The sequence below is a fragment of the Eretmochelys imbricata genome, chromosome 3 (assembly GCF_965152235.1).
Source record: "Eretmochelys imbricata isolate rEreImb1 chromosome 3, rEreImb1.hap1, whole genome shotgun sequence".
In the NCBI taxonomy this organism is placed as follows: domain Eukaryota; kingdom Metazoa; phylum Chordata; order Testudines; family Cheloniidae; genus Eretmochelys; species Eretmochelys imbricata.
This window is the reverse complement of record NC_135574.1, coordinates 192,608,346-192,624,364: the sequence shown is the minus strand read 5'-3', so window position 1 is coordinate 192,624,364 and position 16,019 is coordinate 192,608,346. Positions and strand designations below refer to the sequence as shown.

At 45.4% G+C, this 16,019-nt stretch overlaps 1 protein-coding gene across 1 annotated transcript in view; it reads left to right on the top strand.

Annotated features, from left to right (window-relative positions):
- APLF (aprataxin and PNKP like factor) overlaps positions 1-15,267 on the top strand; it is a 95,643-nt gene extending 80,376 nt beyond the window's left edge. The window contains exon 11 of the mRNA XM_077814000.1: positions 14,611-15,267. Within this exon, the coding sequence (XP_077670126.1) occupies positions 14,611-14,819 (209 nt within the window). The 3' untranslated portion in view covers positions 14,820-15,267. The remainder of the gene's footprint in view (positions 1-14,610) is intronic.
- Positions 15,268-16,019: the final 752 nt, after the last annotated feature.

Below are 16,019 nucleotides of genomic sequence, written 5' to 3'. Positions count from 1 at the left end.
CTCTGGGAGCTCCACTGTAGGTGTATCTGTGCCCCTGCACCTCTAACTGGAGATTTTAGGGAGCAGTGTCCGTTCAGATTGCACATGCTGTCCCTCTCTGATGGTCTGCCTAGAGGCTATCTACTGCTGTGCTGGGGAACCCCTTGATTTCCTTCTCAACCACCTTTGGCGTCCAAGGGAGCAAGAGTTGTCCCTTCCTTATCTGCATCATTAGCATAAGTAGTAGTAGGTTTTGGTGCTTTTGTTCTTTTGTTGTTCTTAATAGTTAGTGTTTTATTGCCCAGTTGGATTAAAAAAAAAAGAGCGAGAAGAAAAAGAGCTTCAGTTTACATTTTTCCCTTTTTGGGGGGGTCCCCCATTTGTTCCCTTAAGGGTGTTTAGAAGACATTCTAACTTCTTGCAGTTTAAAAATAAAAAGAAGAAGGAGGAAGAAGTGGCAAGAATATTTCTCTTCTGTATTCTTCACTGCTAGAATGTGATACTACCCTCCCACCACCTGGGGTATACTGGCTCTCCCCTGCTTCAAGAGATGCCTCTCCTTCAAGGAGTTGATTCCAGACATTCTGGACAGACATTCTCACTGTGTCCGGTGCCTGGGGGAGGTCCCATATCCCTGAAAAGTGCTCCCTCTGCCAGCAGCTAAAACAAAGGTCTCATAAAAAACAGGAGCTGAAGTTAAAACTCCTCCTTGTGGAGAATGCACTTCAGCTATCAGAGGACTCCGGTGCTGACCCCCGATCATCCCTCGAGCTTTCAGCTTCAAAGGGGAGGTAGAGTCAAAAAAAACCCCAGCAGATTCCCCCTGTAAAGGCTCGAGGGAAAAGGGCTCCAAGACCTCAAACCAAGTTGTTGGCCATCCAGAGGGTTCCGCAGTGTGATCAGCCACCTCAGTACCTGCAGCAACATTGTGCGGTACCCAGAAGGGGCCTCTGCTGTGAGCTCAGCCGCACTGCCTAGAGACACCAGGGTCTCAGGCTCTCAGGCAGGAGTGCTACCCACTAAGGAGAAAGACAATTACCGTACTGTCTCTAAAAGCGGTACCAAGTAAACCTTCAGTACTAGGTGTGACAAAGCTCCTGTCGACAAAGTGCTCTGCACATTTACAACCATCGGTACCGACGATGTACCACGGACACTCCTCTGTGGTACCGAGTGGGCCAACAGTACAGCAAGAGTTCTGATGCCCTAGAACCCTGACAGTTAGGGAAAAACTGCAATCCCCATTGCTTGGTACCCCTGGAAACCTGTTATAACAATATCCTTTGGCAAAGAGTTCCACAGGTTGACTGTGCATTGTGTGAAAAATAGATATAAAAATAGAGAGAAAATGTAGTGTGAGAATGCAAATTTATAACATGTATGGCTGTTAAAGCAATGGATAATGGTGGTAAATATTGAAGGAAAGTAGATGGATGGGAGATCCAGGCCTGATCCTACAAAGGGATCTGTGAGAGACCCTTATGTCTGCATAGTATGTGAATTTGCGATCTCATTTTTTCAGAGAGAGTCAACAAGGGATCTGAGTGATAGATTCTTTCTTCTTGATAGCTGTATGGCAGTAGCAAAGGATCAGCCAAGGAGTAGGTGGGAGACTGAATTGGCACAGAGAGAGACCAGAGCGGGTGTAGGAAGAGGTGATTTAATAGAAGTAGTTTGTAGAATGCTCTTGAAATGAAGAGATTGATTTTTATAGTGGATACAGAAGTGAAGTTTTTCTCCTTTGCTCATGTTTCAGTGGGCTATGCTGTAGATTAGAATTCTGATGTGTTAGTAATCAATGTCCCCTGCCTATGCAAATTGTAGTAATCTCCATTTTGCCACTGATGTTGCTGACAGACGCTCTACCACTGCCAGTGACAGGTAACTCTGCCACTGACGATGCTGATGGATGCATTGCATCTGCACAGAGACCCGTTAAAAACCCTTTGATTGCCCCCATGAAGCCCATTGGGATCATGGCCAAAGAGAGCAATATGTGCTTAATGCTTCAAACTGGTTTTAAACGCTTACATCTGCAAAACTTTTATTTTTAAAATCATGTATTTAATTTCCATTACTTTACAAAATGGACATTTTCCTAACAAAACAGCTGCATTTGTTCAGGCCCCAAACTTATTGTGAAGAAGCTAAATTTGAGCTGCCAGGATCATTACAAAATTGATGTAATGGAAGCTTACTATAAACTTATCGGATCTCTAATATTGCACAATTTGTCTATATTTGAAACCTCTGTTTTCTGCAATAGGCAATGCTTGCACCCTGCTGCTCTTGCTAATGGATCAAAAATCATCTCATTATCCTCTTCTTAAATGCATTAAATGCTTTATGCATTGGTGGAAATGGTGTAAAATCTTCATCAGTTTATTTACTACGTTTTTTTTTCCTCTTCCTTGAATTAGATTACTGGTTACTCTGATTCACATGCTATAGGCAGGTGATATTACACAAAAGATTATGCTCAAATAAATTGGTTAGTCTCTAAGGTGCCACAAGTACTCCTTTTCTTTTTGCGAATACAGACTAACACGGCTGCTACTCTGAAGCCTGATATTACTTTATTACTCAGCTGACTGTCTAGTATTGTCATGGAGTGCTGGTCTCCTCTGCTACTTAATGAAGCTAGTTTTCTTTGTGTCAGTGTTTATTTGTCAAAGCAATTATTTAACAATTACTGGTACTGCTGTATGGTCAAGCAGCAAGTGGAACAGGGAAGTTGCATTTATTTTCCCCATCTCAGTTGCTGCACTTTTATCTCCCCTCAAGACCCATTTAGTCCCAATCTCTTAGCATGTTGATACTGCTGCTTCACTGGCCAAAAGTTCATTTTATGGAGTCTAGTTATTTTACTAAGATGTCATAGGCTGTAACATTAAAAGTTTTTTAAAAGTGCTCAGGTGTCAGTGGGATTTGAGCACTTCTTTGAAAATCTGGCTACGTGTACCCTAAAAATTCCCAGTGGCCTGAGCTCACCAGTTCTTTAGCAGTTTACTTTTCTAGAGGGCTCCCACTTGAACATAGCAGACTGAAATGGATTTCATGTTACCTCCCAGTAGTTCTGTGAGTTTTGCTCTGTCAACAGATCTTCGAGAAAAGAGAGCAGATCATTTTCCATAGAAATGTTCACTATAGAGTTTATCAATTTATGGAATTGTTTCCAAACGTTGGTGAGAGAGTAAATGTAACCCTCACAACTGCAATTGGTTAATGTATTTCAAATGTAGCCTTTGATTAATGTCAAGTGCAAAATTCACAAGTCACTAATAACAGAATCTTTTACTCAGGCGGCTATATAAATTTATTATAGGAAATGAGACTGGTGAATCACACAGATGCGAGGATTTTATTTGGTATTTAAATACATACAAGTAAAATCAAAGTAATAGAAAAGCAATATAAGTGTAGCAGACAAATCCCCTGCAATGTGTATTCTCTCAACCGACGGAGACCATCAGACATATCAGAGAAGGAGCAGATGGAAGGAAAAGTAAATGGAGAAGCACCACAAGTAGGAATGAGGTTGCAGGTTTTCACCATCCTGTCATTCTGATGTCCCAACTGGGGGTTGGTATGACCACCTTTTTATACCCTTTTCCCTTACATCCCCCCACATTTAGGACTATATTTGATGTAGGTCGCGGTCCCCATCCATATTTGTCATTCCGAGGGATGATGATTAAGGTTCTGGTTGCTAGCATAAGCTATTGGAATCATATATTTCCCAATATTTCCAACACGTTAATACAGATACTGAAAATCATAGAATATCAGGGTTGGAAGGGACTTCAGGAGGCCATCTAGTCCAACCCCCTGCTCAAAGCAGGACCAATCCCCAACTAAATCAAAATCCATTATTTCAAGCTTAAATTTCCCTTTTGTGGTTTATTTGTTTATCACAAGGTGCATATTGCAAAATCTTACATCCCTACATCAAGCATATTAGGCTAATTGTCTAGGTCTTAGAATTTTTGCAAAGACTATAACAAAATTTTTTGCATTTGTTTTCCCTACTTGTACTACAGCTTTAATTATTTTATTATCAACATTGTTAAGCATTTTAACTTTCCCTAACCTATAGGTTATAGTTTTATTTTAAGAATAAACTTTGCAGGGTTAGGTCAGGGGTCAAGGGCCAACACAAAGAAAATATTGCGGGGCTCTCCCTCTCCAGCAGGCGGATGGGTGAACCCAAAGATCACTGGCATGTGCATGCTTTGTATGTAAAATGTGAGCCACTGATGACACTGTGAATCTGAGGTGTATGCCAGATCTTTTCACAAATGCTCCTTTAAAGCCTTAGCAGTGGTCCTGCATGTACTGCTGTGAAAATGGTGGACAAGAATGGTTGCTTCCCTGACCTCCACAAAAATACCAAGATCCGCTCTACTTAGAGCCAAATCTGCCCGGAGGATAGGTACATACGATTCCTATTAGGATTTTGGTGCAGGTTACATTTGTATGTCTGAGGGCAGAATTAGACACATCTTTCCCATCTGAATCCAGGTTCTGAGTTGGCTCACAGTAAAATCTCTCTTGCATGAATGAGATGACATTGTATCACCACAGAATGAAGCGCAAAACAAATGCAAGATTCTTTAATTGACCTGTAAACTAAACTGTCAGATTGGGTTTGTTGAATGTACTTTAGAATGGATGGAAACCCTAGTTCTTCTTCGAGTGCTTGCTCATGTCCATTCCATATTAGGTGTGTGTTCTCGCCACATGCACCGGTGTTGGAAGTTTTTCTCTCAGTGGTATCCATAGGGGACCGGCTCTGGCACCCCCTGGAGCAGCACACACATGCCACGGTATAAGGGGCGCTGCCGGCTCCCCCCACCATCAGTTCCTTCTTGCCGCCAGTGATGGTGCTGGAACGTTTGCTGCTTTGGCTAGCATTGTGTTTCGTTCAGTGTTTCTTCCAAACGTTTTCCTGTAAAATAGTTGTAAACGAGTTAATAATTCTCTTAGTGTTAGTTCTAGTTAGCGGTCCCAGACGGGACTCAGCCTCAGGAAGGGACATGCCCCGGTCCCCAGGCTTTAAGCCCTGCGATCATTGTAAGTGGCCTATGCCCATCGGCGACCCGTACGCTAGTTGTCTGAGGTTTCTAGGTGAAGGACACGTAAGTTACAAGTGAATCTGTAACAAACCCTGAACAAAAAGGGAAAGAGACATCCGTCTCAGGGTGCTCCTGATGGAGTCAGTCCGACTCAGCCCCGAGCATCACAGCATTGGTGTGGAGTGCCCCGCTGGCACTGTTTTTGAGCCAGCACCCATCCGCCTCCCCGGCTCCAGTCAAGAAGCCAAAGAGAAGCGTGAGGGGATGATCCCCCACTTCCCATAAGAGAAAGGACAGGAGGAGAGCCAAGACCTGTGCCGGGCGAGTCGATGCCACCATCAGGGAGTCGGGCCCCCGCTCAAGTTGAGCAGTGCAGTCCATCCCACACTATGCCTGCCACTCTAGACAGTGACGAGGGCCTCCATCATTTAAATGTCCCGTTGACACCAGAGGCCCTGCAGGCAGCACAGGAGATCCTGTCACTACCAGTGCCTCCCACACTGGCTTTACCAGTACCCCGGTCTAAGGGTAAACCTCCCTTGGGATCTTACCGTGTGTCCCCACCTCAGCGGCACCGCTCCCCATGATGGGGGACGTCCCACCAGCACTTGCCCACTCAGAGCCATCACGCCTGGGAGGCAGGCTCAACGAAGCCCTTTTCGGTCTCCGCACCCTCAGCACCGACAGCGAGATTCAAGGTGTGGCTTGCTGGTAACCTGGTGCAGACCTACCAAGGAATGCGCCCCCCGGAAAGAGCATCAAGACCGGCCTTTGGTGTCCCCACAGCCATGGAACTGGTCACGCGAACCATCACTGAACGCGGCCACCAGTCACCAACCCACCTTCGCCAATCCCTGCAGTCGGGGAGATCCTCCCAGCGACTGGCCCACTCCCGGTCCCATTCCAGGTCCTGGTACCGGTCGAGTAGCATGAGTCATAGATCACCGGTTTGCTGACGGTCCCAGAGTTCCCACACAACGTCGAGGCTTCAGGAGGCAGGAAACACCCCCTTCCCCCCCAGGCCCATAAGCAGACAAGGGAGCAGCCTGCTGGACCACCAGGGAACGTGGTAGCACCCACAGCACCGGCGTCATCCTCATCGTTGCCAGACGAAGCCATCATGGGTCCCCCTCACCCAGTTCCACAAGATGATGCTAAGGCTCATCAGGAACTATTGAAGAGGGTTGCCTCCAACCTGGGGCTCCAGGCAGAGGAGCTAGAGGAGCCATCGGACTCCCTGTTTGACAACGTCTGCTCCACGACACCTGTTAGCGTGGCTTTGTCCCTGCACGAAGGGGTATCAAAATTATTAATGCCCTGTGGCAAACCCCCTGCTCCCTGCCTCCCATTTCAAAAAGGGCTGGACATAAATACTTCGTGCCAGCTAAAGGCCATGAGTAACTCTACACCCACTTGGTCCCAAACTCTCTTGTAGTTGAGGCTGTTAATCAAAGGGAGAGGCAAGGGCAACCCGAGCCTACGCCCAAAAATAAAGACTCGAAGAGGCTGGATCTGTTTGGGCAAAAGGTTTATTCATCTTCTAGCCTTCAATTGAGAGTGGCCAACCACCTTGTCCTCCTTGGCCACTACGGATTACAATATGTGGCAGGCCATGTCCAAGTTTGAGGCTTCGCTTCCCAGAGGGTCCAGGAAGGAATTCCAGATGATCCTTGAGGAGGGCACTGCACGAGGGCGGCCCTCCAGGCAGCTTCAGACACGGTGGATTCCGTAGCTCGCACCATGGCCTCAGCTATCTCCATGCACCGGGCATCCTGGCTGCATCTCTCTGGCCTGTCGACAGAGGCTCAGCAGTCAGTGCAGGACCTTCCCTTCGATGGTCAGGCCCTGTTTGCAGCACAGACTGATAGTAAGCTGCATGCGCTCAAGGACTCCTGCACTACCCTGAAAACTCTAGGGCTGTACGTCCCCGGTCCAGCCCATAAGCGGTTCAAACCACAGCCAACTCAGGGCCAAGGGAGCCAACCCCGGCAGGAGCCGCCCCACAAAAAGAGCAGGAGCTACAAACGCCACCCGAGCCACCCACCCCCTCCCTCAGCCCAATCAGGCTCGACCTGCAATAAGCAGGGGAGCAAGCAGGCTTTTTGAGGGTGCGCTAGAGGGTGACCTACCAGATTATACGCCAGATCTATCTTTCATGCCTTTCTCTAACTACCTTTCCTTTTTCCTCCCAGCATGGACCACCATAACCTCAGACCGGTGAGTGCTCAGTACAGTGGTGCAGCGTTATACCGTACAGTTTTTATCCCCCTTCCCCATCCCTCTTCAGGGACCCCTCTCATGAGAGTCTCCTCATGCAGGAGGTAGAAGGGTTGTTGCAGCTGGGTGCGGTGCAAGAGGTTCCCTGTGAGTACGGGAACAAAGTGTTCTATCCCAGTACTTCTTATCCCAAAGGCCAAGAGCAGTCTACGGCCCATCCTGGATCTACAAGACCTCAACAAATACCTAAAGAAGCTGAGGTTCTGCATGGTCTCCCTGCCCTTCATCACCCCCTCCCTGGATCCGGGAGACTGGTATGCCACCCTTGACTTGAAGGATGCATGCTTTCATATAGGCACTTCCTACGCTTCAGGGTGGGATCAGACCACTGCCAGTTTGTGGTCCTCCCTTTCAGCCTAGCGACAGCACCAAGGGTGTTTATCAAGTGCATGTCGGTAGTTACGACTTACCTCAAGCACTGGGGTATCCAGATCTTCCCGTACCTGGATGACTGGCTGGTCAAAGGTCAATCCAGATGTCAAGTCCAAAGGGATGTCTCGGTGTTGCAGGCCACATGCTGATCCCTGGGCCTGCTGGTAAATGACAAAAAGTTGACATTAGTTCCAGTGCAGAGGATAGAGTTCATTGGAGCGGTGCTCGACTCCACCTGTGCTAGAGTATTTCTGCCCCAGGAAAGGTTCCAAGCATTGGTGGACCTCATCGCAGGAGTCTCCGCATTCCCCCTGACCACGACCAGGGTTTGTCTGCACCTGCTGGGACACATGGCAGCATGTACGTATGTCATCTGCCATGCCGGGCTCCAGATGCAGCCCTTATAGCAGTGGCTGGCGATGGTCTATTCCCAGTCCAGAGATCACCTGGAAAAGGTCATTACCATCCCGTTGACGATACTTACCTTGCTGCAATGGTGGACGACCCACTGTCAGTCCTGGAAGGAGTTCCATTCGACAGCCCTTGTCACTCCATCTAGCTGATATTGGATGCCTCGGACCGAGGCTGGGGAGCGCATCTCGGCAACCTCCAGATCCAGAGCATGTGGTCCCCGGAGGAGATGACATTGCACATAAACGTCAAAGAGCTCAGAGCGGTACGGTTGGCCTGCAGAGTCTTCCTACCACACCTGGCAGGCAAGGGGGTGAGAGTGTTGACGGACAATACGGCCTCAGTGTTCTACATCAACAGGCAAGCGGGAGCATGCTCATTGGCTCTCTATCAAGAGGCTCTCCGATTGTAGGATTTCTGAATTGAGCACGCGATCTACTTGGAGGCCTATCACCTCCCCGGTGTCAGGAACATGCTGGCAGATCACCTCAGCAGATCCTTTTTCTCTCACCACGAGTGGTCACTCCATCCGGAGGTAGCCCGGATGCTCTTCCAGAGGTGGGGAACTCCCCAAGTGGACCTGTTCGCCGCCAGACAGAACAGGAAATGCCATCGCTTCTGTTCCCTGCAGGGTCTGGGCAAGGACTCCCTCCCTGACGCCTTCCTCCTGTCATGGTTGGGGGGACTGATGTATGTGTTCCCGCCAATCCCGCTCATCAGCTGAGTCCTGTCAAAGATCAAGAGAGACAAGTCCCAAATTATTATGATCGCCCCGGTGTCGCCACACCAACATTGGTTCGGCTCACTGGTGGACCTGGCGGTGTCCTCTCCCTGGACCCTTCCCATCCAACTGGATCTGCTCTTGCAAGATCACAGGCCTCTCTTACACCCCAATCTTGCCCCACTCCACCTCACAGCGTGGATGTTGCGTGGTTAAACTCAGAAGAGCAGGCTGCTCTAGCGAGGTCCAGATAATCCTCCTGGAAAGCAGGAAGGCTTCCATTAGAGCGGCCTACCTGGCCAAGTGGATGAGGTTCTCCCACTGGGCATCTGAACATAGTATTTCTCCAACGCACTCCTCCTTACAATCTATCTTAGATTACCTGCTCCATTTTAAGAACCAGGGGCTGGCCCAGTCCTCTGTCAGGGTGCACCTTGTAGTTATCTCCACTTTCCACCTGCCGCTCCAAGGTCAGACAGTATTCTTACATGACATGTCGGTCCGATTCCTGAGAGGCCTCGAGAGGCTTTACCCACCGGCCTGAGCCCCTGTCCCACAGTGGGACCTTAACTTGGTTCTTTCTAGGATTACAGGCCCGCTTTTTGAGCCTATGGGCTCCTGCTCCCTCTCCCACCTGTCATGGAAGGTCGCTTTCCTTGTAGCCATAAAATCTGTGAGACAAGTGTCGGAGATTAAAGCTCTGACATCGGAACTGTTGTATACCGTGTTCTGTAAGGACAAAGTTCAACTGCGACCCCATCTGGCCTTTCTGCCGAAGGTGGTGTCTTCCTTCCATGTTAACCCGGACATCTTCCTCCCGGTGTTTTGTCCCAAGTGGCACACCACCAGTGAGGAAAGGAGGCTGCATGCCCTGGATGTCAGACGTGCCCTGGCATTTTATCTGGAGCATACCAAGACCTTCCACAAATCGATGCAGCTCTTCATCACGACAGTGGAGAGGATGAAGGACTTTCCAGTGTCTTCGCAGAGGATTTCCAATTGGATCACCTCCTGCATCCAGACCTGTTACGAGTTGGCACAGGTCCTGCCACCACTGATTGTGAGGGCCAGCTTGACCAGAGCTCAGGCGTCCTCGGCAGCCTTCCTGGCACATGTTCCCATCCAGGACATTTGCAGAGCCATGACGTGGTCTTCAGTTCACACGTTTATGGCACATTACGCCATCACTCAGCAAGCCAGAGATGACGCTGGGTTCGGCAGAGCTGTGTTGCAATCTACATGTCCATGAACTCGTACCCGTCTCCGTTGGCAGTGTTTGAGAGTCACCTAATATGGAATGGACATGAGCAAGCACTCGAAGAAGAAAAGACAGTTACCTTTTCTGTAACTGGTGTTCTTCGAGATGTGTTGCTCATGTCCATTCCATGACCCGCCCTCCTTCCCCACTGTTAGAGTTTCCGGCAAGAAGGAACTGAGGGTGGGAGGAGCTGGCAGCACCCCTTATAATGCAGCATGTGCGTGCTGCTCCAGGGGGCTCCAGAACCGGTCCCCTATGGTTACCACTGCGAGAAAAACTTCTGGCACCGGTGCATGTGGTGAGCACACACACCTAATTTGGAATGGACATAAGCAACACATCTTGAAGAACACCAGTTACGGAAAAGGTAACTGTCTTTTCCCGAGAGGCCATGAGTAGCTTTGAAATGCTTTAATTGAAGATCTTTCTGAGACCATCAGTGGTTGATCTGATTTCCTCACATTATTTGTGCTTACTTCTGCTATTACTGAAATACTTAGTCTGGCTGTTCCTACTCACCATGCTTTTTTGAGACATGTTTGCTTACAGTATCTGACTTTAGGCGCCACCCCTCTGGCACTGCTGCTTCAGAGGTAGCAAATGCAGTTGTCATGCAGTCCAGTTTGGATCATCTGCATAGTGAAGTCCTATCAGTTAATAGTTTTAAGTCCCACTTACATTAAAAATAAGTCTGAGTTTTTTATGGCGTGTACAGCTACAAGAAATACAATTCAAATAACGTGTCCCTTGTCAGCTGTAGCAGGGGTATGTGTGTGTACGCAGGCAGGTGGCCAGCTGAACATGAATATCTGTGGCAGGGTGATGGTATAACTCAGTTATTTTAGAGAGTCTACATATTAAAGATGCAAGGCACTTTCAGTGAGAGTAAACTCACATTTTGTTTCTTTGTGCTCATATGTCTTTCTTCCTGTTTATTTTAGATAACTTAGATTAATTAAAGTGCTCTTAATTGTTGCTGGAGACTAGGTGGGTGAGATAATATATTTTATTCGATCAACTGCTGTTGCTGTGAAGCTCGAAAGCTTGTCCCTTGCACCTGCTAATTGGTCCAATAAAAGATATTACCTTGCTTGTCTTGTCTCTCTCATACCCTGAGACTAACACAGCTGCAACACTACAATCAGCAATGGTTAATATTTGCTGACTCTTTCTAAAAATGTCCTATCTGCTGGGTCCAGTGGTTGCTCCCAAAGGTCACAGCCTGTAAAAGGCTAGGATCAGCAAGTTCACATTTGAGACTGTCCTTGTCAGCTGCGAATACTGTATCTTGCAGGCAGATACGGTTCCATTAACCTTTAGTACATGCTGTGTGGCACAGCTGCAGTGTTAAGCAGAGTAGAGCTGACATTTCCATATAAATATATTTAAAGTCTAGCAACCAAGAGAAGGGCACTGACTAGATGACATTTGACATGTTTCGTTCGTAATCATTATCCTAACTGCCACCAGAGGGACTGCTAATTGCTTAGTGCCTATATAGAATAAGAGGCCAGGGTTTGAAATGTTATCTAAGGGTAGAACAGTGGTGGATTAGAGCAAAAAGGGTCAATAAGGCTTCATGTAGTCACTGATTCTGTTCACTGTTTGAAAATTTGTGCCTGTCCATTCTACAGCTACCCAGATGAGTGGTCTGCTTTCGCTATCAGCTATATGGAATCCTCTTACGAAGAGCTTTCGTATCTCTAGCAAGCAAATTATCTAGTTCCCAAGAATAGCTTTTTTAAAGAGGATGTGCTGCATCCTCTTGGAGCTTCTTTTGTGTAAACACATTTTAAATAAAAGAGCCTCAAGGTCATCTTGATAAATGTGGTGCCACTAGAAGAGACGGTTTTGTCAGAACTGCTTGCTTAATAAGCTGCCTTAAGAGCCATGGGACTGAGTAAACTTTGTAAGGAACGATAAAAACACCTACGCTGTTCTTTGCTGGAGTCTGAAAACGAAGCAAGAAAAAATGTGGCTTCTTTTTTTTTTTTTTGGTACCATTTTTAACTATTTGTAGGAGAGTGGCAGAATATCAATAGGCTGATGAAAATAGCCAGCAGCTCCACACAACAGTTCACTAAAGATGATACAAGTAGTGCTCTGGAAGTGAAGGGGGATTTTTTTTAAGGTTCTGGGCTTACTATACCCAAGAGGGCCAATCTGCCATCTTTACTCACATTGAGCAATACACTACTCTCCAAAGATCCCATATATTTCAGTGGGGCTACTTGATGAGTAAGGTGCTATTCAACAGGCTTAAGAGGTCCAGAATGTGGTCTATAATAGGTCCAGTATCATATAATCATCAATCTGTATTTTCGTTCTTGCCAAATACTCTTGAAGCAGGTAGTTGTTGTTTTTTCTTAACTGGGCAGGGTGGGAGGTGGTTAATGGACAATTGTGGGAGACTTTTCAGAAGTTCTTGAGCACCTCCAGCTCTTACTAAAGTCATTGGGAGCTGCAGGTACTTATGAAAATCACTCTCATGAGAAGACTCGATCCTTTCAAAGAGAGGGACACAGTGGAATCAATATATTCTTTTCTTCAGTTTTCTGCTGCTTTCCTTTCTTCTTCTTCTCCACCCTCCCGTTTGTTCAATCCTGTATGCCTCCTTATTTCCAATTTTTCCTTCCTTTGTCTTGCAACTTTACTGTATTTTCACACCTTTTCTAATTGTTTTGTTTGAAATGGTGAGGATTTTGTTTTTACCATATTTAGGACACCTGCCACTTACCTGTTCCCTTATGAATCTACTGCTCCATAGGCCGTTAGTGACTTTTGTAACAAACAATACCATTTTCAGCAGTGAAGTTAGTGGGGTTGGGTGGAAATGATTAGTTGCTCCTTTTAGAGCTGATGGTAGGTGGTAAAACAGCAAGCAAGATGGTAGATTATAGCCCAGATTGGCAGAGTTGGCAAGTATTTGATTCCTTTCTAGGCACACACATCATAACTGGATTGTCCAAAGCAAGTAGTTAGATCCAGAGGACTGTGGACTAGGTTTTCTTGGATTGTACTCTTGTCTCCTCCACAGATTGCTGTGTCTTCCAGCAAGTCTTTTAACTTCCCTGTGCCATTGTTCACCCATCTGAAAAATGAAAGTAATATTTTATAGTGGTGGTTGTGACATTCCCCAGGGTGCAACTTGAACTGCTGTGTCCCCTTATCTCTCTAGACTGGGATGCCTTTTACACTGCTTTGCTAGTGAACACCAAACCCTCTAGGCTCTGTTCATTCACAGCCACCAGCATGTTAAAACACTCCCAGCTGAATGCATGAATGGTATGCCCAGCCATCCATGAATAGATACAGGGTGACACCCACATATCCCGCAATCCCAGCCTTGCCCCCCAAAAGATGTGCGTCTTGTACAGTCCAGTGGGCTACTGAACAAGCTCATAAATTAGTCTGCCATTCCAACAAAGGGTAATGAATATGCACCAGCCCAGTTGACCTGAGTAGAGAGTCAATCAAACGTGCTGGTTTAGATAAAACAGTAAAACAAGTTTATTAACTAGAGAAAGATTTAAAGTGATAAAAAATGATAAGGTATATGAGTTAGAATCAGTTACAAAATAAATAAAAGGATAAACACACAAGCTAATTCCTAAACTTTACCAAGGCCAATAAGTTTAAAAGCAAAAAAGTTTCTCTCACCCACAAGCTTTCAGCAGACTGTACTGGCTGGAAAAACCTCCAGGGAAGGATCACTCCCCCAGTTCAGTGGTGCACCTTTGTCTTTCAAGCAGTCTTGCTGCTGTGAGTAGAGACGGCGAAGGAGAGGTATCTAGAAGCATTTTCCCCACTTCTTATGCTCTAACCCTTTGTACTGGAAAAGTCTTTCCTGGGTCATGAGGTCAGGCAGTTCCATGGCATATGTGAGCTGCCAGCTGTCCTTCAGATGAACTGTAAATTTCTTGTTTACAACTCCCCTGCTGGTGAATCTCCAATCTTAGCACCTAGCTTTTAGCACCTAGCTGGCCTGCCAGGGTGCCTTTGTCTTTGAGAAAATGGACTGAGGGTGTTACCCAGAACTACAGCATATTTCAGTAACAATCATATAGCAAGTTCTTGTAGCACCATATCCAGTTGATACACACATGTTAACAGGACAATTACGTTCAGTGGATTATGAGTTTTCAAATGATACAAGGCATACTTTGTACAAAATATATCATAATCCTATAAATTGGTGAACATGGGGTACGTGATGTCAGATGGGGTACAATGTTTCACAGTGATGAGAAGATTACTTAATATTAATACATGCTTTGGGATCATTGGGTGCGAAGTGCTAGAAATATAACTAAGTGCAAAGTATTCTATTAATAGAACAGCTAAATAATCCCATAAATAGTTTTGTAATGGTTGTAATAATTTCTGGTAAAAAAAATAAAAGTGAAATTACTGTAACTCTTGAGCTAACTGCATTATAATAAGCACCTCGTAGATCTAGATTTTTCCACAGCACTTGAAGTCTATACTTTAATCTCTCTGCATTTTGCCCTGCACAGGAAAAAGTGTTTTGGAGGAGGACAGCGATAATGATGGTGAACCGAATGAATATGATCTGAATGACAGCTTTCTAGATGACGAGGAGAAAGAGGAGTATGACCCTACTGATGAAGATTCCGATTGGGAGCCAGATCCTGAAGACAAAGATAACGAAGATGTTGAAACACTTTTGAAAGAAGCACAAAAATTTATTAAAACCAAAAAGTAGTTTTGTCCAAATGATGTGAAGTACTTACAGCATACCTGTTTACAGGATTGGTGGGGCCTGGGGAATGACTTTGAAAGCCAACTTTACCCGTGCTTGAGACACTACAAACGGATTTTTAATGAGGAAAAAATGAGCAACAGCTTCATTTTCTTTTGATACACATTGTTTTGCCTTCAACTTCTTAGCTGATGAAGTCAAATCATAAAGTCTGGGATTATATTGTGGTTTAACTGAAGACTTTTTTTTTAAAACATCTCTTTTCCAACTTCTTAACAGCTCATATTGTCAGAGGGAGGATTAATGGGTTTGAATGTAGCTATTAACATTCCTCATGAATATCTTTCTATGCTTGCAAACAAATAAGGATTGTCGACCTACCTTAAGGAGGTTTATAGTTTTGCGAAGGTGTAATATATTCCATGCTAAATAAAGAAAAAGTAACTTTGAACATCTTTTTTTATGGCAGATCAAATCATTCTCAGTTCAATAGGAAGTCTTTGTTAAACCAGTTATTTTTATTAGTTTGTTATTCAGCTATCCTACACTATCGTATTAAGTTTTACCAGGCTGTTAATAGTGGATGTCTTCACCTTATAATTGCACTTATTTCTCTGACATTCCTGATGTAAATTGCTAATTTTGAAAACTGTCTAAATAACTTGGGGAAAACCCATTTTTTAAAATTTATGCTAAATTTCAAATTATGTCCCCAAATCAATTCTAGTGTATCTTTTTTTTCCAGTTAGTGTACACTGATGATACTGTCAATTTATGTTTAAATGGCTGGTTCTACAAACTGACTAAATTATGCTGAGCTTATTTAAGTGAAGCTTGTAGTTTGTTTGCCTAATGCTTCCCATTAAGGCCCTGTTTTCAATTGGCTTGTAACTTTCCCTAACTTTTAACCTTTTCAGACTGAATGTTAATGGAAAGTTTCAGCAAAAATGGTTTAGCCGTTACTGAATACAAGGTTAGGAGAAAATACATTATTTTGCCTGGATTTAAAAAATACCTTAAAAACATTTTGTTGAGAAGATCCAGCACATCCATTCTTTGGAGCAGGGATCTGAAATTTAGCAGAGGGAGGGGGTTGTCTCCCTGGTTTCAGGGATGTGCCTTTTGCCGTCCTGGTGAAAATCTGCCCATATTTAGTAAAGAGCCTCCATACATTGCACTTTGCACATGCTCACTAGAAGCTTG